The sequence below is a fragment of the Rhincodon typus genome, chromosome 24, assembly GCF_021869965.1.
Source record: "Rhincodon typus isolate 14 chromosome 24, sRhiTyp1.1, whole genome shotgun sequence".
Classification (NCBI taxonomy): domain Eukaryota; kingdom Metazoa; phylum Chordata; class Chondrichthyes; order Orectolobiformes; family Rhincodontidae; genus Rhincodon; species Rhincodon typus.
The window spans coordinates 20,142,521-20,156,850 of NC_063355.1; the positions used below are offsets into that span (position 1 = coordinate 20,142,521).

The window sequence follows — 14,330 nt, forward strand, 5'->3', positions numbered from 1 at the left end:
TATCCTAAGTATTGCCACCCACACCTTGTTCCAGATCAGTTGCCTGTTATTTCCCTCCTCACTGATATATATTGGTTCATCCCCTCATAATCAATTGAATTGAAATTCCTCAGGATGGTCTTCAAATTCCTCCTCCACTTTGCCCCCTTTTGCCCTTGCAACTGTCTCTAGCCTGGATCCTGACCCCTTTGTTTCTCTACCTCAGGCCTCCAGTACATCATCTCTCCTTCTGCCCACCTTTGATTGTGGAGCAATAAGCCATTTAAGGTCTGCTAATGGAACTCGAGAACCCCCTGCATCTCAATCTTCCTGCTAACCTTTGTAGTCCTTTCTGCAATCTCAGATTAAGGGCAGTATTTTGGTTATCTTGTTTAGTCTTCTCACAAAGGCTCACGCTTGCTTATTTATTTGTCCCTGAATATTGGAATTTTCAACAGACCATAGATTACCCCGTAAGCTCTGTCAATAGTTGTTCTTCGTCCTTCACAAAAGCACTTCACTTTCTAAAAGAATATAATTTACACCGCCCCCATCCAAATTCTTTTCTCCAATGATGGGTTCAAAGACACTAAATCCATGCTGAGCCTCACCTAGTTGACTCTGTTGCCATTCTTCCCCTAGCTCAAACTGATATTCTTTCTTCCCATCCAATTAGATGCTGGCACTTCCTGTTTATTCCTCTCCCTTTGTTAATACTTGCATTCTGCTTATCTCCCACTGGCCAGCCCCTCCCAATTAATCACTGCAGCTGACTCCAACAGCATGTTACTGTTGTTAACTCTTAAATGTCATTGTAAATGAGAATCCCTTATTATTGGGAGAACTAATCTTCATCCTCCCCTCCTCCGTCCTCCCCATTACATTGTTGATGATAGTCACTTGACTCATGCTGCAGCAGTTGTGTTTCATTGTTTAGCCGATAGTTGTGTGGCAAAAGTATCTAATTAAAATGATTTTTCCTGTTGGCAGTGTCTGGATTGTTCTTTCCATCTCTTCACAAATGAGCTGTTTAGTTCTGCTTCACCCAAAGGAGATGAATGCAATATGGGACACAGTAACTTTAAGTGGTAGAATGTATGTGACTGACGTAATGAAATTTTTTTTTCTCTCTTTTGTAGTTAAGTAACGAACATTTATGTATGGTCTTCAGCAATACACTAATAGGAAGTTACCAGAAAACGGAGTAGTATACTGGAAGGATGGAAATATTGTTGTTTTATTTCTTTTGTTCATAGGGAAAGTTCTGTGGGGGGAAAGTGGAGAGCTGGTGTGCACTATACCCGTTCCGTGTCAGCCTACACATTTCTGGAATGATGAAAGTGGCATCAAATACCACAAGGCATACTTTGCTAAATTCCCAGGTATGAGCAGGTTGCTTAACATTACCTTTTCTTTGCATTATGACAGTGACTTCGTTTTTAAAGTGTAGTTAACTGTGAAATTTTCCTATGACGTTTCTTATGTCATAATGCAGTATAAATGCAAGCTCTTTCCTTTTTTCGGAGGATTCACATGGCTGTAGGTTTTAGACCACTTTAATGTTTTAAATCAGGCAAATGTTCATGTTTGATTATGGGATTGGAGAATTTACAATGATGACCTTTTAGCTAAATTTTAGAGTTGTGGTAAGACAATTAAATTAGCTTGGGTAAGTCGTATGTTTGTTTGATTCATGCCAACTATAATATAAATACAAGGACTAAAATAGATCAAAAATAAAAAAAAATTCTTTATTCCATGTTCTGATGTGCACATTGAACAGTTGAATGTAGGAGCACTTAATGCTCTTTTATGGAAGTTTGCTTACTTTATCCTGTAATTGCACAAATCGAAACAATTGCACCTACCCAGTGGTTTTCACTCAACAACTTGTTGCGTACGCAGGAGCAGTATGTCTATCCTGCTGTGAAGATTACAGTCTACCATTGATCTCTAAAAAACATATCTTCAACAAATCTTCAAATTTCTTCTGGTTCCAAATGGCTAGAGAATATTCAGACTCAAAATTAAAATCCATGTCCAAAAGTTGTTTACTACCTTCTGAATTGTGACAGAACATTCAGAAACTCCAGACTGTCAAAACTTGACCTATTTTTTCCTTTATGCCTTACGTTCCATAAGCAGAGATAACTTTTTACAGATCATTTAGAACTTGGTTTAATTCAGTGATGAGTTCTGCTACAATTAGTGCCAGCGCATAGACCTTAATAGATTTGTTACCATTTTACTGTGACAGTCGGATGAATTTCTGGTGGAAACAAAACTTTTATATTGATCTAATTCCCATCATATTTTGTTGGGAATATGGCTGCAAGTTTTTTTTTACACTTATCTTGGAGTTTTCTCTGACATCAGTCTGTTGCTCTGCATGCCCATTAAGCAAGGCTGTTGAGTTGCATTCTTTGGTAACTCCTGATCTATCTAAATACCACAATTATTGAACGCTCCTCTTCAGTCTTTCCGAGTTGCTGTCAGTTTTGTGCTAATGCCCAGGATGATGCTTTATTTACTAAATGAGAATAATCTGAAACAATCATTTATTGCCATGCATAAGTAGTGTAATCACTTAGAAGGATCATTAGAATTACAAGTGCTTAAGATTTATGGAGCATATCTGATGACATTTAGCTAAATATGAATTCAGACCCCACTGTTGATTATAAAGCATATAAAACGGCAGTTGACTAATTATAATTTTAATGCCCACCCACCCTTTAATTTTTTTTATCTATATATATGAAAAATATCTTATTGGATGCATAACTTGTGCTATTTTTCTTGGCGCAAATGGGATCAATATATCGTACATTGAACAGTGGTGGTGTTCATGTGTCAATTTGTTCTTATTACAAGTCTCTTGATATTTATTAAGATGTAAATTAAGACATGTATAGTCACCCCCAATGAGCAAATCACTTAATGGCTATGGGAGTGTTATTTGATGCATACAAAACATGCTGCCGTACACAAGTACAATTGTGGTGTTTTTATTTTTGTTTACTTGACCATTTAGAGATCCATGCAGAGGTCTGGTTGTATAGATTTTATTAAAGAATCAGCCCACTCCGCTCCTGACCTCATTATGGCCTTTGTTTGAACATGGCCAAACTAGCTGATTTCCAGAGAGGTGAGAATGACAGCCCTTGATATCAAGCCCTTGATACCATCTTCAGCTGCTTCATCAATGATCTTCCCTCCATAAGGTCAAAAGTGGAGATGTTAACCGATGATTGCACGATGCTCAGCATCATTCATGACTCCTCAGATACTGAAGCAGTCTGTGTCCAAATGCAACAAGATCTGGACAATATCCAGGCTTTGGCTGACAAGTGGCAAGTGACATTCACGCCCCACAAATGCCAGGTTATGATCATCACCAATAAGAGACAATCTAACCGTTGCTCCTTGACAGTCAATGGTGTTACCATCACGGAATGCCCCACTATCAACATTCTGGGAGTTATCATTGATCAGAAACTCAACTGGACTCACCACACAAACGTAGTCTATCAAGAGCAGGTCAGAGGCTAGGAATACTGCAGCAAGTAACTCACCTCTTTAGCCCTGAAAGCCTGTCCACCATCTACAAGGCACAAGTTGGGAGTGTGATGGAATACTCCCCACTTGCCTGGATGAGTGCAGCCCTAACAACACTCAAGAAACTTGACACCATCCAGGGACAAAGCAGCCTGCTTGATTGGCACTGCATCCACAAGTACCCACCACTGACATTCAGTAACAGTAGTGTGTACTATTTGCAGAAATTCACTAAAGATCCTCAGACAGTACTTTCCAAACCCACGATTACTTCCATCTAGAAGGACAAGGGCAGCAGATATATGGGAACACCACCACCTTCAAGTTCCCCTCCAAGTCCCTCACCATCCTGACTTGCAAATATATTACTGTTCCTTCACTGTCGCTGGATTAAAATTCTGGAATTCCGTCCCTAATGGCATTGTGGGTCAACCCATGGCAGCTGGACTGCAAGTGGTTTAAGAAGGCAGCTCACCACCACCTTCTCCAGGGCAGCTAGGGACAGGCAATAAATGCTGGCCAGCCAGCGACACCCACAGCTCTCAAAATGAATTTTAAAAAATAGCCAGATGTGGACTGTTGATTCTTGCTGTATTTTTGACAGAAAAAGATAAAATGCACAGCTTCCAACATTACATTCATTTGCAATAATGAAGGCCCTGGAGCAGCAACATACTTTAATAATTTGTTGCCATGGGTGTATGATCGTAACATGAAAAATACTACAGCTGCTACATTTACCATAATAATTATTACTAATGTCCATATCTAGGTGTTTGGGCCCATGGTGACTATGCCAAGATAAACCCAAAGACTGGAGGAATTGTAATGCTTGGCCGAAGGTGAGTATGAGAAGTTTTAAATCCCTTGGTTGGGCTTTCTTACTCCCTGATGTTGTTGTAATTCATGTGCCCACATTTAGAGAAATCGTATCAAGATGCATCAGGAAAAGCTTGTGTCAAAATTATTAGAGAGAACAAAGTTTGTATGTGAATGCCTGTTTATGTACGATACATTGCTTTATCAACAATTGAAGTTTGAGTAGAATTGTCCTTTGCTGATTAGACTGTACATTTTGGATGTTCACTATAGATTGTTATTGTTTTGACTTTAATTTAGAAAGAATTTGTACAAGTGCAAAATGATTTCTCTCAGTTTTTTGACCATTTTTAGAACAAGTCATTTTTATTTTATGACTTGTTAACACTTGGAGACAGTTGCATTTTAAAATGCTGACTATTAGAGGGTTTAATCCTGTGTGGAAATGTTGAGCAATTTGGGCCTCTACCCATTGGAGTTGACCAAAATGAGTGGTGATCTTATTGAGATGTAACGAACCCTGAGAGGACTTGACAGGGTGGACACTGAGAAGATGTTCGCCTATGTGGCATTTAGATCTAGGGGATGCCATTTAAAAGTGTACCTTCTCCCATTTTGGATGCAGATGAGGAAGTATCTGGTCAGATCATATTTGGAATATTGTGATCAGTTTTGGGGCCAGTACCTAAGGAAGGATGTGTGGCCTTGGAGGAGGACCAGAGGAGGTTTACAAGAATGATCCTGAGAATGAAGGGCTTATCCTATGAGGCACAGTTGAGGGCACTGGGATTGTAATTGATGGAGTTTAGAAGGATGAGGTTAGATCTTGTTGAAACTTACAGAATACAGGATAGAGTGGACATGTAGATGATATTTCCAATGTAGGAGAGACAAGGACCAACGGCACAGCCTCGTAGTAAAGGGAAGACGCTTTAGGACGGAGAGAAGGAGGAATTTCTTCAGTCAGAGGGTGGTGAATGTGTGGAACTCATTGCTGAAGAAGATATGGAAGCCAAGTTATTGAGTGTCTTTAAGACAGAGATAGATAGATATATTCTTAATTAGTAAGAGGATCAAGAGTTGTAGGGAGAAGGCAGGAGAACAGGGTTGGGAAACATATCAGCCATGATCAAATGACAGAGCGGACTTGAGGGCTGAATGGCCTAATTCTGCACCAGTTTCTTGTGGTCTTTGACTGCAGAATTTCCTTCTCTTTCTCTGTTGTGTTAGCATCTGCATTCGATATTCTTACTTGAAGTTGACATTGATTGAAATATATGCAAAAATGTGTAATTGGCAAGATGGGAGCATATTTGTACTGTGATGTGAATAAAACTGTTTTATCACTTTGCTAATTCTAAGTGCAGACTAGAACTATAACAACTTCACATGTTTATATGCAGTCAAGAATTAAGCTGTCAGGTAATAATCCTTGCTTAGACACATGACACGTAGCTTAATATGAAGAGATAACATCTATAATGTGTGACATCTGTTTTTAATACAACTTTTTCATGGATGTTTATTTATGATTAAGCCTTAACTAGAACTATTTCTTAAACTGAAAGTGTGTGTGTGTGTGTGTGTATACAGTTTGATCAATCAGACCATCACTGATTATTTTTCAATAGCCCTTTTATTGTGGTCTCAGCATAGTAACTGACACTTGATTGCTTCCTAGCCAAGTGGCCATAGCCCAGTATGAGAACAATACAGGAGAAACATCCAACCTGCAATGACAGAGTGCTTAAATCTCTTGTCTCTGTCCTGTATGAAGAAATAACAGCTGTTCTCGCTCAATATTTTCCTGTGACAGGCATACTCTGCAAATGTCCTTGTTGAAAGGCAAAAAGGGGAAAGTGCACACTTTCAAAGGCACTGAAAGGGCAAAACTTCAACCAGTGAAAGAAAGCTTGAGAATCAGTGTATTCACAACTTTGTAAACGTTTCCTGCCTCCTAATTTGTTGGCTATTCCTCTGACATGTTGAAACTTCTCATTCACCTCCTTCCTTCTCCCCTTACAGCCTCCTCCTTTCCTTCATCACTCACGGCCCCTCCAATTATTAGTAAGCCTATCAGTAGCAAACGCAGGTAAGAAACAGCCCGTGATTGGAGGATAGCCCCTCAAGATTTTGCCTCTGCCATGTTTGGGGATCACCTTGCTCTGATTGGTCATCACGCTTGGGGGATGCCTGAGCTCAGGCCCGTTCCCCTCGCTTCCCTGCCAAGATATGGTCCCTGGAGATGAACACCATGCACAATTCCCTCTCCTCAGCCCTGCCTAGCATAGCAGGGAGTTTAATAATACATATTAGCTCACTGTTACGATTACGATCACATATGTTGTTAAGCCAAAGTTGTGAACTACTGACATTAGAATCCGAGCAAATGCTAACTTGCCATTGTACACAACCCGGGGCTGCTTGTGAAAGGAGCGTTCAGTCGGCATAAAGTTTAACTTTAGTCCTATGACCTGGTTTCTTGAAATGTGAACATTTTTCATTATGCATATTGCGTGGTAAGCTGCAAGTTAAGTACCAACACAGACTCCTCTTATTTAATTAGAGTTGCTTTACTAACCATCTTACCATGCCAATGGTCCAAGGCATTAGAGAATTCCTGTTTGAGTTAAATCAAAGATCGGATCTGACGTGGACAATTTTAGCAACATTCCTTTGTTTGAGAAATGCAACATTTTGTAATAGACCCCATAGGTGTCAGTTCATTTTAGCTGATAATGAAATAATCTATTGGACTGTGAGTATAAACTAGATGTAAAATTGCCATTGATTAATTTTGGTGGATGTAATAGATTGAAAATTTCAAAATCTTTGATCCACTTTAAAATATCCATTTCTTTGTACCTGATTCCATCACTTGCCTTAGGATTCTTGACCCTGAAAGAATTCTAGTGACATATCCTAGAAAACAATGATGAAGAGTCATTTTGTAATTTGTGCCCCATCTCTCAAAACTACTCATGATAAAAGCTGCGTTTTATTTTACCTTTCAACTGCTCTAAATGTGTTTCTTCTTTCTGTAGTGATGGCACTTTGAATCCAAATGGAGTGAGATTTGGAAGCTCTGAAATCTACCACATTGGTAATGTTAAAGTATGGAAATCTGATGTAATGTTTTTCAATAATAGCTATTTTGTAATTTTTAAGCACCTTTTCATTGACTGCATTTGGAAAAATGTTGCCAATATAGACCTTAATGGACATTTTTGTCTCCGATTACTTGGTTCAAATTTGCTTCCTTCCCACATGTGATTAGATGTAATGGGGTTGAAAAGTAAAGTTCTTTTCTTTTCTGTTTGGTGTTGAGGTTGTATTTCAGTTAACTAGTGCTATTATCCTTTTATCTGTTGTGGCTTAAGATAAGCTGTTCAGAAGGAAACTGGTTTGAAATCCTTGGCAATGTAATGGGGTGGTTTCTCTCTTGCATATAGTACTGGCTCTGCAGATGGGCTGAGCATTATCAAAACCACTCGATGTTTCATTTTCCTTCATTTCAGTGCTTAATGCCAGTGGTACAGAAGACAGCAGAAACTTTCTTATTCCATTATGTAATAAATCATCTAAAGTTGGAAAACATAATTAAGAAAAGACTTGCTGTCAGGAATATGTCACGCTCAACCAACACTGTTGAATTCTCTGAAGAAGTTTATAAAATCATGAGGGACATGGATAAGCTGAAAAGCCAAGGTCTTTTCCCTGGGATAGGGAAGTCCAAAACTACACGGCATAGGTTTAATGTGAGAGGGAAAAGATTTAAAAGGGACCTGAGAGACAATGTTTTCATGCAGGGGGTGGTGCGTGTATGGAATGAGCTGCCAGAAAAAGTGGTGGAGGCTGGTACAATTACAACATTTAAAAGGCATCTGGATGGGTATATGAACGGGAAGGGTTTAGAGGGATATGGGTCAAATGCTGGCAAAATGGACTGGATTTATTTAGGATATTGGGTCAGCATGGACAGAAGGGTCTGTGTCCCTGGTGTATGTCTCTATGACTGTAAGTAACAATGAGCAGGGAACACTGCAATGAGTGGTATATGTGGCTGATCAGAAGGCCATTGGTAAAGTACCATTAAGAAACTCATGACAAAGGCGTGAGTATGGGGATTAGGGTCTAGAACGCAGAATGCGTTGAAAATACCGAAACCTTTAGGCAGGAGTTAAGGGAAGTTTCTCAGACTGGCAAAGTGGAAAATAATGCCACGCAAGGGTCTACATTTTGGACTGATCCTGTTCATAAATTATTTCAGCTCAGCAATGTGTTCTGTAGTTGATACGGAAATGGGGTGGTAGTGACTATGGAAGCCCACATCAAAGTACAGAAAGATGTAAACAAGCTTGCAGATTGGAAAGATAAAGATAAATGAGATTTTATAAAGCGAAACATAACATCATACATTTTTGAACAGAATAAGTAAGCAGGCCTCTCACTTCTTAAATGGAGTACAGGCACAAAGAAATCTGAGTAACAAATCCATAAACTGTGAAACGCAGCAGTGAAATTTGATAAAGCACATATGTAAGGGAAAGGAAGAGATAATTAAAGTAGGAAGAAGTTACTGTGAAATGTAAAGCCTAATACAGACCAGTTTGTCTGATTGACCCGTTTCTTGTATTGTAAGTGATTTTCTATACCTGTTTACACTTTTTCTGGGGTTTCTGACAATCTTTTACAAGTTACGGGTTGCGATTGGGAGAATTTGGGAGAAATTCTTACCCTATTACTCCTGAGGTAGGGGTTAGCAATATTGTTGGAAATGAAAATGTTGGATAGTGCTGTAAATGTATTGATTTTAAAATCCCTGAATTTCTGATCTCTTGGAGAAAGTAAAGTTCACTGAAGTGTGAAGTGTGCTTGATGAAGATGTGTTTTCACTTCTTTACAAGCACAGCACAGTAATACCAGTCACATTAAAAGTTAACACCTCTCACATGAAGCCATGGTGGGTCATGTTACAACACTTCCTGTTCTCGCAACTTTAAATCATTGATACAAAGTCTTCTTTCTTAGGGGTTTACGGGACAAGATTCAAAAATATTAGGCAATCATGGTATGGTTTGTTGTTTCTCAGTCCTAACATAGCTACATTGTACAGAATTTGAAATATTTATCAAACCTGTTGTACAGTAGCTAAGAAGTCCATCCATTGGAAAAACTGCAGTCTTTTTCTTTTCCCTGCCTGAAAGAAACTTCTGTTTTGTCTATTAGTTGAAGCCTTTGAGGAGGTGATGGACAGTCTGTGTGTCCCACAGTACAACAAGGATCGTGAAGAAAGAGTCATTCTTTTCTTGAAAATGGCCAACAATCAGGTTTTTACAGCAGATCTGGTGAAGAGGATACGATATGCCATTCGAGTGGCTTTATCAGCTAGACATGTACCTGCCTTTATCCTGGAAACTAAAGATATTCCAGTAAGTCCATGTACTTTTTGCGTAGCTTTACATATTCTCTTTCAAACAAACTATTTCCTGTTATGTATGAAGTTACAAATTTGTGGCTATAGAGATAGATATGGTTTTGTGGGATGGTTCAAAGTAGCGTTTCCACTTCCATCATATTCTTGTATATTTTTCACTGGGACATAATTCCTTTTTAACAAGAAACGGTACATGTTATCGTTGAATGTCAATTGATCCTGTTTTGTTAAAATAACAGTTTATTAAAAAGTAAGAATTTAAGTTACATAACTGTTATACATAGTATTTAAAAAAAAATATAAAACGGAAGACTGTAGAAGGTGGAAGTTTATTTTCAAGCATTTTCTTTTTATATTTCAATCAAATCAGGCAGCATCTGTAGAGAGAGAAACCGAGTTGTACTAAGATGACCCTTTGTCAGAACTCTTTGACTTGATGGGCTCATTGTAGACAATAAGTCAATTCTTACTTTCATCAATTTACTTGAGGAATAAGGAATTGACAATGAATATGTCTACATGCTCCCTGAATAACAGAAGTGGAAATATTTTTTAATGGCCGTCACAGTAATCTGTTGTCTCTCCAGATGGAAACGGTTTCCTCAAATCGTTTATGGTGGTTTATTGGTTGCTTTCAAGCCATAAGTTTATGTTAATGTAAATAATGTTTCTAATTGGCATAAATCCCCAGAGAATAAAGCTGAAGAATTAGCCTTCAGTATTTCTTCAGAAGATCTAGTTCAGTTCAGTATCCTAATCTAATGGGTAACTTGGAGCAATAAGTTCAATAAAACTGATCTGCATTTAGCTTTATTGTAATTTAATTAAAATTGGCCGAACATTTTAAAACAAAAAGTACCTCCAATCAATTTATATAGCCCAATTTCAGTGAATTATTTCAGTCTTTAAAGCCTTCAGTTCAAAATTAGGATCTCAATTTTTTGTGTTCTATTTTGTTGTGCGCACATTTGGTACTTCACTTATAATTTGAAATGATCTGAATTCTCTGAAATAACTAATTTGACTATAATTTAAACAAAATTTGGAACTTTTGACTGGAACTGTGATACTAAATCAGGTGATAGGCTACAGCCTAAATTTTGCTTAGGATAGAGCATGTGTATATCAGACAATTAATATCAAAAAGAAAGTCAACCTGAAATGGAATAGATGCGTATTTGTTCCATGGAACTATAATGACATTGCCGTGTCAATGATTACAGGACAATTTAAAAAAAAAAAAAAATTTTTACAATTTTAGCAACAGCAAGAGTGAGCATTAATTTTTCGTTGGGATTTAGGCTGTGATGCGTGCCTGCATGTCTCCATATATATGTGAATGATGCTTTGTCATACCAGAGTCATATGGTACTGACTGCCACACCTTGTGTTGTCTGTATGTGCAAGTATCATCTCAAACCAGTTCTGACAGTACATTTATTACTTAATCCTATTTTACACAGATAGTGAATGACTTGATACAAGGTGGACTGACCCACCATAAATAGACAGAAATAAAAGGACAAACTGTTCTCATACTCCTTATTTTTCCCTCTGTAGTACACTATTAGTGGAAAGAAGGTGGAAGTGGCAGTGAAGCAGGTTATCGCTGGCAAGGATGTGAAGCAGCGGAGTGCCTTCTCAAATCCAGATTCTCTCGACCTTTACAAGAACATTCCTGAACTCCAGAACTTCTGAATGTTTTATGTATTTATGTGCAAAGTAACTTCTATTTAACAGAATAGCAGTGTCACAGGAAAGAGGTTTAATGCAGTTTTATGTTTGATTATGTTTTTCTATGCTCCTTTAGTATAGAATATACTTTTAAACCTAAACTGACAATAGTACAGTCTAATATAGCAGCTTTATACAAACCTGACATTTGAAACATTGACAGGATCTGGTGTAACACAGATGTTACTCTCCATTGGAATAAATGGAATGTAATTTTGTGTAAGGTGTAAAACCAGCATTCCACCCAAGCATGCAGAATTCCAGGGTATCATTTCCTGATTCAGACAGTCACCCGTTCGATGCAGACGTTTGCTTTAGAAACAGACTTTCTTGGAATGTGAGTAATCCTTTACAGACATGAAATGTAACAAAGGCCGACAAAGAGACCAAGATGCTGTAACTTATATTTGATCTTTTAAGTTAATTTGAACTTAATGGATAAACTTTTTTATTGAGCATCAAATTATTAATATCATGAATAGAATGTTTTGTTTAACTGTACTGGTGTTATGTGACCTTTTTAATGGAAATAATTTCATACTGTAAAGCACAGTAGACTTGCACTACAAATTTTTATGTTGCATGCCATTTGTTTCATTGTGTACGATCTCTGTAGCACAATGCAAGGCTGCTTTTAGTTTGGAGGGCATGGTTTATCTGGGAGAAAAATGTTAATTTAACTCTGCGATGGCCTCAGCAAACAATGTGAAAATGAAGTATAGCACATCAGTAATGTCCTTGGTTTTGCCTTTTAACATTGGGAAGTTCAGAATATGTTTGAAAAATGTCTGCTTGTTTGTGTCTCATTAGAATATTTCCTCATGCAAAACAACAGGGGCTGTGCTGGGCTTGAATTCAGGGTCCCCACATTGTTAAAGATGAGCTTACTTTTGGAATGCCATAGGCAGTAGAGCTTGTTTGTATTGTACATTTTTGTATTGCTTGTTTGTATTGGTGCATGATCTTCTAAAATTTGCAAGTCTGTCCATCTCCATGGCTACAATTCCAATAATCGATGTACACAATGCATTTTATATTAGCTGCATATGTTTTAAGTATGAACCCCTGTAAATTGTACGTTCCTTTGAAAATAAAATTTAATATTACAATCCAGGAATTTTTCTGAATGATTCAAGTTAATTTCAGTCGCAGCTTATCAAACACAAGTTTGCTGCAGGTACTGTCAAATAATTCACTGGCAAGTGTCAGAAGTTACTTTTGCCTAATTTATCAGTAACAATGATAAAAACTTACAACCTAGGTGGATTTCTTTATCCCTGTACCATTCCCCTCAAGCTATCCCTATCCCATTCTTTTTTTTATCTCTCCCATGCCATACCATCCCTATCTCTCTCATCAATTCCCTCCAGTCCTTTGCAGAAAGTATCTTCAGACAGAGTGATTTTGTTACCTTCTGCTGTTTCTTTCTGTTCCTGCTCCTTCATAGTTGTACATGAACCATGTATTCCATTTCTCTGTGTGATTCTGCACATACCAGGGCACTGCCTGCCAAATATACCCGCAAATAGATACACCCCTTAAACTGGCAACTGTCTGACAGTCAAAATCTGACTATTATTACAGATTACATCAAATCAACAAAGCCTTAAAAGCCCTTTCGCTTCTGTTTGTGGAATCTTCTAGGGGCCTGAATGACATGGGCTACGGCTAGATTTGGGACAGCACTGGACAAGAAGAGGGAAATCAAGTGGGTGAAAAGGGGACATGAGATAGCTTTGGCACATAGGATTAAGGAAAATCCAAAGGGATTTTACAAATATGTTAAGGACAAAAGAGTAACTAGGGAGAGAATAGGGCCCCTTGAAGATCAGCTAAGATTCTAAACGAGTATTTTGCACCAATGTTTGCTGCGAAGAAGGATATGGAAGCTAGAGAACTTAGAAGTCAATAGTGACATCTTGAAAAGTGTCCTTATTACAGAAGAGGAAGTGCTGGACATCTTAAAATGCATTAAAGGTGGATAAATATCTGGGACCCGAACAGGTGTACCCTAGAACTTTGTGGGAAGCTAAGGAAGTGATTGCTGGGCCCCTTGCTGAGATACTTGTATCATAGACAGCTGTGGGTGAAGTGCTGGAAGACTGGAGGTTGGCTAATGTGGCCATTATTTAAGAAAGGTGGTAAGGAAAAGCCAGGGAACTATTGATTGGTGAGCCTGATGCCAGTGGTGGATAAGTTGTTGGAGGGGATTCTGAGGGACAGGATTTACATGTATTTGGAAAGGCAAGGACTGATTGCGGATAGTCAACATGTCTTTGTGTATGGGAAACCGTGTCTCGCTAACTTGATTGAGTTCTTTGAAGAAGTGACAAAGAAGATTGGGACAGAGTGGTGGACATTGTCTATATGGATTTCAGTAAGGCCTTTCAACAAGGTTCCTCATGGTAGACTGGTTAGCAAGGTTTGATCACATGGAATACAGGGAGAACTGGCCATTTGGATACAAAATTGGTTTGAAGGTAGGAAGCAGAGGGTGGTGGTGAAGGATTGCTTTTCAGACTGGAAGTCTGTACCAGTGGTATGTTGTAAGGATCGGTGCTGGGTCCACTGCTTTTTGTCATATAGTCACATCGAAATCATTTATATAAAAGAAGTATGGTCAATAAGTTTGCAGATGACAGCAAAATTGATGGTGTAGTGGATAGCCAAGAAGGTTACTTCGGACTACAATGGGACCTTGATCAAATGGGCAAATGGGCTGAGGAGTGGCAGACAGCATTTAGTTTAGATAAATGTGGGGTGTTGCATTTTCATTTAGCAAATTAGAGTGGGAATTCTACAC

At 38.4% G+C, this 14,330-nt stretch overlaps 1 protein-coding gene across 5 annotated transcripts in view; it reads left to right on the forward strand.

Annotated features, from left to right (window-relative positions):
* Positions 1–12,640, forward strand: part of aacs (acetoacetyl-CoA synthetase) — an 86,663-nt gene extending 74,023 nt beyond the window's left edge. For all 5 annotated transcript variants that reach the window (XM_048611354.1, XM_048611357.1, XM_048611356.1 and 2 more), the window contains 5 exons: positions 1,236–1,361; positions 4,310–4,379; positions 7,401–7,459; positions 9,586–9,788; positions 11,354–12,640. In XM_048611354.1, the coding sequence (XP_048467311.1) occupies positions 1,236–1,361; positions 4,310–4,379; positions 7,401–7,459; positions 9,586–9,788; positions 11,354–11,491 (596 nt within the window). In that variant the 3' untranslated portion in view covers positions 11,492–12,640. The remainder of the gene's footprint in view (positions 1–1,235; positions 1,362–4,309; positions 4,380–7,400; positions 7,460–9,585; positions 9,789–11,353) is intronic.
* Positions 12,641–14,330: the final 1,690 nt, after the last annotated feature.